The sequence below is a fragment of the Salvelinus namaycush genome, chromosome 36, assembly GCF_016432855.1.
Source record: "Salvelinus namaycush isolate Seneca chromosome 36, SaNama_1.0, whole genome shotgun sequence".
In the NCBI taxonomy this organism is placed as follows: Eukaryota; Metazoa; Chordata; class Actinopteri; order Salmoniformes; family Salmonidae; genus Salvelinus; species Salvelinus namaycush.
Window position 1 is genome coordinate 25,919,805 of NC_052342.1, and position 9,829 is coordinate 25,929,633.

General features: G+C 47.1%; 1 protein-coding gene across 1 annotated transcript in view; it reads left to right on the forward strand.

The window, feature by feature from the left end:
- The window catches only part of LOC120030518 (short transient receptor potential channel 5-like), a 57,849-nt gene extending 49,037 nt beyond the window's left edge, over window positions 1-8,812 (forward strand). Inside the window, exons 4-7 of the mRNA XM_038975925.1 lie at window positions 1,250-1,291; window positions 3,742-3,831; window positions 7,817-8,116; window positions 8,321-8,812. Coding sequence (XP_038831853.1) covers window positions 1,250-1,291; window positions 3,742-3,831; window positions 7,817-8,116; window positions 8,321-8,812 — 924 coding nt within the window. The remainder of the gene's footprint in view (window positions 1-1,249; window positions 1,292-3,741; window positions 3,832-7,816; window positions 8,117-8,320) is intronic.
- Window positions 8,813-9,829: the final 1,017 nt, after the last annotated feature.

Below are 9,829 nucleotides of genomic sequence, written 5' to 3' on the forward strand. Positions count from 1 at the left end.
TCTCTCTGTCATCTGTCCTCTCTCGGTCATCTGTCCTCTCTCTCTCCCTCTCTTTCTCTCTCCCTCTCTCGCTCTCCCTCCCTCTCTCTCCCTCTCTCTCTGTCATCTGTCATCTATCCTCTCTCTGTCATCAGTCCTCTCTCTGTCTCTCTCTCTCTGTCTTCTCTCTCTCTCTGTCCTCTCCCTCTCTCTCTCTGTCCTCTCTCTCTGTCTTCTCTCTCTCTCTGTCATCTCTCTCTCTGTCTTCTCTCTCTCTCTGTCCTCTCTCTCTCTGCCTTCTCTCTCTCTCTGTCCTCTCTCTCTCTGCCTTCTCTCTCTCTCTGTCTTCTCTCTCTCTCTGTCTTCTCTCTCTCTCTGTCCTCTCTCTCTCTGTCTTCTCTGTCTCTCTGTCCTCTCTCTCTCCGTCTTCTCTCTCTCTGTCCTCTCTCTCTCTGTCCTCTCTCTCTCCGCTATTTCTCTCTCTCTGTCCCGCCTCTCTCTTTCCCTCTCTCTCTGTCTTCTCTCTCTCTCTGTCTTCTCTCTCTCTCTGTCCTCTCTCTCTCTCTCTCTCTCTGTCTTCTCTCTCTCTCTGTCCTCTCTGTCCTCTCTCTCTCTCTGTCTTCTCTCTCTCTGTCCTCTCTCTCTGTCTTCTCTCTCTCTCTGTCTTCTCTCTCTCTGTCTTCTCTCTCTGTCCTCTATTTCTCTCTCTGTCCTCTCTCTCTCCGCTATTTCTCTCTCTCTGTCCCGCCTCTCTCTTTCCCTCTCTCTCTGTCCTCTCTCTCTCTGTCTGTCCTCTCTCTCTCTCTGTCCTCTCTCTCACTCTCTTTCACACACACACACAGCCCATCAGATCTCTTCTCTGATGGTAACCTGCCTGGCCTGATTTCCTTGTGCATCCCAAATGGCCCTCTATTCCCTACATAGTGCACTACTTTTAACCAGGGCCCATAGGTTGTACCAATAACGTAGTGCACTACTTTTAACCAGGGCCTATGTAGGGAATATAGGGTCATTTGGGACACATCTTAATGTGGGCTGGATTATGTAACACTAAGAATCCATCTGATACTGCATACTATGAGTGGGTGGTGTGTGAGGTGTGAGGTGTGTGTGTGTGTGTGTGTGTGTGTGTGTGTGTGTGTGTGTGTGTGTGTGTGTGTGTGTGTGTGTGTGTGTGTGTGTGTGTGTGTGTGTGTGTGTGTGTGTGTGTGTGAGAGAGAGAGAGAGAGAGGTACATAATGTGCTTTAACTTTATATAATTTCCTTCCAGGAGCGTCATGCAGACAGCCTGATACAGAATCAACATTATCAGGTATTATATATCTATAATGTCTCTCTCTATATCTATATATCTATCTATAATGTCTCTCTCTATATCTATATATCTATAATGTCTCTCTCTATATCTATATATCTATCTATAATGTCTCTCTCTATATCTATATATCTATCTATAACGTCTCTCTGCATATCTATATATCTATCTATAATGTCTCTCTCTATATCTATATATCTATCTATGTCTCTCTCTATATCTATATATCTATCTATAATGTCTCTCTCTATATCTATATATCTACCTATAACTTATCTCTCTTTATCTATATACCTATCTATAATGTCTCTCTCTATATCTATATATCTATCTATAATGTCTCTCTCTTTATCTATATATCTATCTATAATGTCTCTCTCTATATCTATATATCTATCTATAATGTCTCTCTCTTTATCTATATATCTATCTATGTCTCTCTCTATATCTATATATCTATCTATAATGTCTCTCTCTTTATCTATATACCTATCTATAATGTCTCTCTCTATATCTATATATCTATCTATAATGTCTCTCTCTATATCTATATATCTATCTATAATGTCTCTCTCTATATCTATATATCTATAATGTCTCTCTCTATATCTATATATCTATCTATAATGTCTCTCTCTATATCTATATATCTATCTATAACGTCTCTCTGCATATCTATATATCTATCTATAATGTCTCTCTCTATATCTATATATCTATCTATAATGTCTCTCTCTATATCTATATATCTATAATGTCTCTCTCTATATCTATATATCTATCTATAATGTCTCTCTCTATATCTATATATCTATCTATAACGTCTCTCTGCATATCTATATATCTATCTATAATGTCTCTCTCTATATCTATATATCTATCTATAATGTCTCTCTCCATATCGATATATCTATCTATGTCTCTCTCTATATCTATATATCTATCTATAATGTCTCTCTCTATATCTATATATCTATCTATAATGTATCTCTCTTTATCTATATACCTATCTATAATGTCTCTCTCTATATCTATATATCTATCTATAATGTCTCTCTCTATATCTATATATCTATCTATAATGTCTCTCTCTATATCTATATATCTATCTATAATGTCTCTCTCCATATCTATATATCTATCTATAATGTCTCTCTCTATATCTATATATCTATCTATGTCTCCCTCTATATCTATATATCTATCTATAATGTCTCTCTCTATATCTATATATCTATCTATCTATAATGTCTCTCTCTTTATCTATATACCTATATATAATGTCTCTCTCTATATCTATCTATAATGTCTCTCTCTATATCTCTATATCTATCTATAATGTCTCTCTCTATATCTCTATATCTATAATGTCTCTCTCTCTATATCTATATATCTATCTATAATGGCTCTCTCTATATCTATATATCTATAATGTCTCTCTCTATATCTATATATATATCTATAATGTATCTCTCTATATCTATCTATATATCTATAATGTCTCTCTCTATATCTATATATCTATCTATAATGTCTCTCTCTATATCTATATATCTATATATCTATAATGTCTCTCTCTATATCTATCTCTCTCTATATCTATCTATATCTATATATCTATCTCTATATCTATCTATAATGTATCTCTCTATATCTATATATCTATCTATAATGTATATCTCTATATCTATATATCTATCTATATATCTATCTATAATGTCTCTCTCATATCTATATATCTATCTTTATATCTATCGCTCTATATCTATATATCTATATCTATAATGTCTCTCTTTATATCTATCTATCTATCTATCTATCTATCTATCTATCTATCTATCTATCTATCTATCTATCTACAATGTCTATCTATCTATCTCTATATTTATCTCTCTATATATATATCTATCTCTATCTTTCTCTCTCTCCCTCTCTCTCTTTCCTTTCACTCTCTCTCTCTCAATTCAAGTCAAACAATCAAAAATGAACAGTAAATATCTCTCTCTCTATCTTTCTCTCTCTCTCTCTGTCTCTCTCTCTCTCGCTCTCTCTCTCTCTCTCTGTCTCTCTCTCTCTGTCTCTCTCTCTGTCTCTCTCTGTCTCTCTCTCGCTCTCTCTGTCTCTCTATCTCTCTCTCTCTCTCTCTCTCTCTCTCTCTCTCTCTCTCTCTCTCTCTCTCTCTCTGTCTCTTGAACACACTCTGCCAGGGGACACACACACACAGACAAACACAGTATGTTTTACCAACTCTCTCTCTTAGGATCTCTGATAATCTATGGTGTACTAACAGGTGTAGTCCAGATGTATCCAATCAGCAGTCTTGTTGGCGGGTCAGAAGACGTTTCAGTCTGTATGGATCAATAAAGTGTTCGTCTGAAAAAGTGGCAGTCAGGGGTCTCCCTGGCAACTATGATGTGGTTAACAGGAAGTGATGTCATTGTTAACAGGAAGTGATCCGCAGCCTGGTGAAGAGGTACGTGGCGGCCATGATACGCAGCGCCAAGACGGACGAGGGCCTGACCGAGGAAAACTTTAAGGTGTGTTTTCTATCCATCAAGTACTTCCTACAGTTCCTCCAACATATCATAACATGTCCCTGTTTTCTATCCATTAAGTATGTCAAGTACTTCCTACAGTTCCTCCAACATATCTTTTAGCAGCTCTTCTTCCCCCGTTCACTCCTCCTCTCCTCTCCCTATCCTGTCCCTCCTCCTCTCCTCTCCCTATCCTGTCCCTCCTCCTCTCCTCTCCCTAACCTGTCCCTCCTCCTCTCCTCTCCCTAACCTGTCCCTCCTCCTCTCCTCTCCCTAACCTGTCCCTCTCCTCTCTCTAACCTGGCCCTCTCCTATCCCTAACCTGTCCCTCCTCCTCTCCCTATCCTGTCCCTCCTCCTCTCCCTATCCTGTCCCTCCTCCTCTCCTCTCTCTGTCCCTCCTCCTCTCCTCTCCCTAACCTGTCCCTCTCCTCTCATCTCTCCCTAACCTGTCCCTCCTCTCCTCTCCCTATCCTGTCCCTCCTCCTCTCCTCTCCCTATCCTGTCCCTCCTCCTCTCCTCTCTCTAACCTGTCCCTCCTCCTCTCCTCTCCCTAACCTGTCCCTCTCCTCGCCCTAACCTGTCCCTCTCCTCTCATCTCTCCCTAACCTGTCCCTCCTCTCCCTATCCTGTCCCTCCTCCTCTCCTCTCTCTGTCCCTCCTCCTCTCCTCTCCCTAACCTGTCCCTCCTCCTCTCCTCTCCCTAACCTGTCCCTCTCCTCTCATCTCTCCCTAACCTGTCCCTCCTCCTCTCCCTATCCTGTCACTCCTCCTCTCCTTAACCTGGCCCTCTCCTCTCATCTCTCCCTAACCTGTCCCTCCTCCTCTCCCTATCCTGTCCCTCCTCCTCTCCTCTCCCTATCCTGTCCCTCCTCCTCTCCCTATCCTGTCCCTCCTCCTCTCCCTAACCTGTCCCTCTCCTCTCATCTCTCCCTAACCTGTCCCTCTCCTCTCATCTTTCCCTAACCTGTCCCTCCTCCTCTCCCTATCCTGTCACTCCTCCTCTCCTCTCCTTAACCTGGCCCTCTCCTCTCATCTCTCCCTATCCTGTCACTCCTCCTCTCCTCTCCCTATCCTGTCACTCCTCCTCTCCCTAACCTGTCACGCCTCCTCTCCTCTCTCCCTATCCTGTCACTCCTCCTCTCCCTATCCTGTCACGCCTCCTCTCCTCTCCCTAACCTGGCCCTCTCCTCTCTCTAACCTGGCCCTCTCCTCTCATCTCTGCCTAACCTGGCCCTCTCCTCTCCACTCCCTAACCTGGCCCTCTCCTCTCATCTCTCCCTATCCTGTCCCTCCTCCTCTCCTCTCCCTATCCTGTCCCTCCTCCTCTCCCTATCCTGTCACGCCTCCTCTCCTCTCCTTAACCTGGCCCTCTCCTCTCATCTCTCCCTAACCTGGCCCTCCTCCTCTCCCTATCCTGTCACGCCTCCTCTCCTCTCCTTAACCTGGCCCTCTCCTCTCATCTCTCCCTAACCTGGCCCTCCTCCTCTCCCTATCCTGTCCCTCTCCTCTCATCTCTCACTAACCTGTCCCTCCTCCCTCTCCCTATCCTGTCCCTCCTCCTCTCCTCTCCCTAACCTGTCCTTCTCCTCTCATCTCTCCCTAACCTGTCCCTCTCCTCTCATCTTTCCCTAACCTGTTCCTTCTTCTCTCCTCTCATCTCTCCCTAACCTGTTCTTCCTTCTCTCCTCTCTCCCTAACCTGTCCTTCCTTCTCTCCTCTCCTCTCTCCCTATCCTGTCCTTCTCCTTCTCTCCTCTCTCCCTATCCTGTCCTTCTCCTTCTCTCCTCTCTCCCTATCCTGTCCTTCTCCTTCTCTCCTCTCTCCCTAACCTGTCCCTCTCCTCTCATCTTTCCCTAACCTGTTCCTTCTTCTCTCCTCTCATCTCTCCCTAACCTGTCCTTCCTTCTCTCATCTCTCCCTAACCTGTCCTTCCTTCTCTCCTCTCCTCTCTCCCTATCCTGTCCCTCACCATCTCTCCTCTCTCCCTAACCTGTCCCTCCTTCTCTCCTCTCCTCTCTCCCTAACCTGTCCTTCCTTCTCTCCTCTCATCTTTCCCTAACCTGTCCCTCTCCTTCTCTCCTCTCATCTCTCCCTAACCTGTCCTCTCCATCTCTCCTCTCTCCCTAACCTGTCCCTCCTTCTCTCCTCTCCTCTCTCCCTAACCTGTCCTTCCTTCTCTCCTCTCATCTCTCCCTAACCTGTCCTCTCCATCTCTCCTCTCTCCCTAACCTGTCCCTCCTTCTCTCCTCTCCTCTCTCCCTAACCTGTCCTTCCTTCTCTCCTCTCATCTTTCCCTAACCTGTCCCTCTCCTTCTCTCCTCTCATCTCTCCCTAACCTGTCCCTCCTTCTCTCCTCTCTCCCTCCCTAACCTGTCCTCTCCATCTCTCCTCTCTCCCTAACCTGTCCCTCCTTCTCTCCTCTCATCCCTCCCTAACCTGTCCTCTCCATCTCTCCTCTCTCCCTAACCTGTCCCTCCTCTCATCTCATTTTTCCCTAACCTGTCCCTCTCATCTCATCTCTCCCTAACTTGTCCCTCTCCTTCTCTCCTCTCATCTTTCCCTAACCTGTCCTTCCTTCTCTCCTCTCATCTCTCCCTAACCTGTCCTTCTCCTCTCATCTCTCCCTAACCTGTCCCTCTCCTCTCATCTTTCCCTAACCTGTTCCTTCTTCTCTCCTCTCATCTCTCCCTAACCTGTTCTTCCTTCTCTCCTCTCTCCCTAACCTGTCCTTCCTTCTCTCCTCTCCTCTCTCCCTATCCTGTCCTTCTCCTTCTCTCCTCTCTCCCTATCCTGTCCTTCTCCTTCTCTCCTCTCTCCCTAACCTGTCCCTCTCCTCTCATCTTTCCCTAACCTGTTCCTTCTTCTCTCCTCTCATCTCTCCCTAACCTGTCCTTCCTTCTCTCATCTCTCCCTAACCTGTCCTTCCTTCTCTCCTCTCCTCTCTCCCTATCCTGTCCCTCTCCATCTCTCCTCTCTCCCTAACCTGTCCCTCACCATCTCTCCTCTCTCCCTAACCTGTCCCTCCTTCTCTCCTCTCCTCTCTCCCTAACCTGTCCTTCCTTCTCTCCTCTCATCTTTCCCTAACCTGTCCCTCTCCTTCTCTCCTCTCATCTCTCCCTAACCTGTCCTCTCCATCTCTCCTCTCTCCCTAACCTGTCCCTCCTTCTCTCCTCTCCTCTCTCCCTAACCTGTCCTTCCTTCTCTCCTCTCATCTCTCCCTAACCTGTCCTCTCCATCTCTCCTCTCTCCCTAACCTGTCCCTCCTTCTCTCCTCTCCTCTCTCCCTAACCTGTCCTTCCTTCTCTCCTCTCATCTTTCCCTAACCTGTCCCTCTCCTTCTCTCCTCTCATCTCTCCCTAACCTGTCCCTCCTTCTCTCCTCTCTCCCTCCCTAACCTGTCCTCTCCATCTCTCCTCTCTCCCTAACCTGTCCCTCCTTCTCTCCTCTCATCCCTCCCTAACCTGTCCTCTCCATCTCTCCTCTCTCCCTAACCTGTCCCTCCTCTCATCTCATTTTTCCCTAACCTGTCCCTCTCATCTCATCTCTCCCTAACTTGTCCCTCTCCTTCTCTCCTCTCATCTTTCCCTAACCTGTCCTTCCTTCTCTCCTCTCATCTCTCCCTAACCTGTGCCTCTCCATCTCTCCTCTCTCCCTAACCTGTCCCTCTCCATCTCTCCTCTCTCCCTAACCTGTCCCTCTCATCTCATCTCTCCCTAACCTGTCCTTCCTTCTCTCCTCTCATCTCTCCCTAACCTGTCCTTCCTTCTCTCCTCTCATTTTTCCCTAACCTGTCCCTCTCCTCTCATCTCTCCCTAACCTGTCCTTCCTTCTCTCCTCTCATCTCTCCCTAACCTGTCCTTCCTTCTCTCCTCTCATCTCTCCCTAACCTGTCCCTGTCCTCCTCTCATCTCTCCCTAACATGTCCCTGTCCTCCTCTCATCTCTCCCTAACCTGTCCCTCTCTTCTCTCTCCCTCCTCCACTGCAGGAGTTGAAGCAGGACATCTCCAGTTTCCGTTACGAGGTGTTAGATCTCCTTGGTAACCGCCGGCCCCCCAGATGCCACTTCTCTTCCAGCAGTGAAGCCACACTTAGAAATGAGGGAGGAACCAGTGACGAAGGGGGGCCTGACCCTGACCTTGACCCCTCCCTGGGGTCGCAGGAGGGGAGTGGAGCCAAGAGGTCAAAGGGCGTGACCTTTCTGACCCCGACAGGAAGCATGGAGAAGAAGAAGAAGCCTAAATATGGCGTCTCCGCGCTGGTCCGGAGTATTTCAGGAATGGAAGTGGTATCCATGACGAGGGAGGAAGAGGAGCAGGAAGGATGGGGGGAGGAGGGATGGGAGGAAGATGAGGAAGAGGGTAAACCAAAGAGCAACGGGGTGAGGAGAGAAGCCGTTCCGTCCTCTTCTTCTTTTATCTTCCCTTCTTTCCCTTCTTCCTCCACCTCCGTCTCCTTATCCTTCGCTCGCACTCGGAGTCGTCTCCAGCAGTTGTCGTCGGCGACGTCCAATAAGACAACAGACTCCTTTAAGCGCCTCGGCTTACTGTTCTCACGCAAAGCCCCGCCCCTTCCCCTCTCCGTTGGCCAATCTCCTCCTTCCTACACCATCTCTGACGGCTTGCTCCGCCCCCTGAGAGGTCGCGGGTCATATGACCTCGGTTCGGTGGGTCATGTGACCCGCAGCGAGATGCACCTGAACCAGGTCGGACATACTAACCCGGTCGGAGCCCCTCCTGCTTCCTCCGGACGAGCCAATGGGAGGGACTCTCTGCTAACCTTGCCCCTCCCACCTCCCTGTCCCTGCCAATCCCTGCACTGTGCTTCCAATATGGCCGACTCGAGCTCCCACCTCCTGGACTCCAGCGAGAGCGTCTTCGAGGGAGGAGGAGGGGGCAGGGTTTTGGGAGAGGGGTGGGTGGGGCCTTGTGATGTCATAGAGGACTCCGGCGGCATCGACGACTCTGTCACTACACAACTGTAGAAGGCTGTAATTTGTTGGTTTCCATGGTTACCTAACTACCGGTACCTTCCTAGCAAACGCAAAGCCATGAGAGACATGAGTGATGTCATGAGTGATGTCGCATGTTTGATGTCATAGACCTAAACCACCCCCCCCCCCCCCCACATCTTACCGACGATGTCACTGGTGATGTTATACAGACTGTTGCTCTCCCCGTCGTGGGGGGGGGGGGGGGGGGCGCAAGGGGAACTCAGTCGGGACCAGCTACGCCGTAAAGACAGTTTCCGTGGCTACCGAGAACGCTGTTTCGCTCGTCTCTTCTGCAAGTCTCCGGGGCCGTTGTGTCTACAACAAGTCTTTATGCTATATGGCTTATGTATTGACCAAGCTGTTGGACGTATGGACGTTGCTAGAGTTTTGACCTTTCATAGGGATGTACTCTGGGACTCTATGGGACAGTGAGACTTAATGGGATTCTACGGTACAGTGAGACTTAATGGGACTCTATGGGACTGAGACTTAATGGGATTCTACGGTACAGTGAGACTTAATGGGACTCTATGGGACTGTGAGACTTAATGGGATTCTACGGTACAGTGAGACTTAATAGGACTCTATGGGACTGTGAGACTTAATGGGATTCTACGGTACAGTGAGACTTAATAGGACTCTATGGGACTGTGAGACTTAATGGGATTCTACGGTACAGTGAGACTTAATGGGATTCTATGGGACTGTGAGGAACTTCCTCATAATAACTCTTCTAGTAATAATGAACTATTTTACTACTGCTACAAATCTTTGCTTTACTTTGCAACAGAACGCTTACTGTTCTTTCTGTTTAAAGACGAAGGGGAGACGGAAACAGAGAGAGAAAGAAGGAGAGACCGAGGGATACAATTTTAGAAAAGAAAATGAATGAAAGAGAGAGACTGAGGGGAAACGTGTCACAATAACTTGAAGCGTTTGTTTTCACCGGCCAATTCTACAACTATCAAGCATCAATAACACAGTGAATAACCAGAGCATGTTACATCT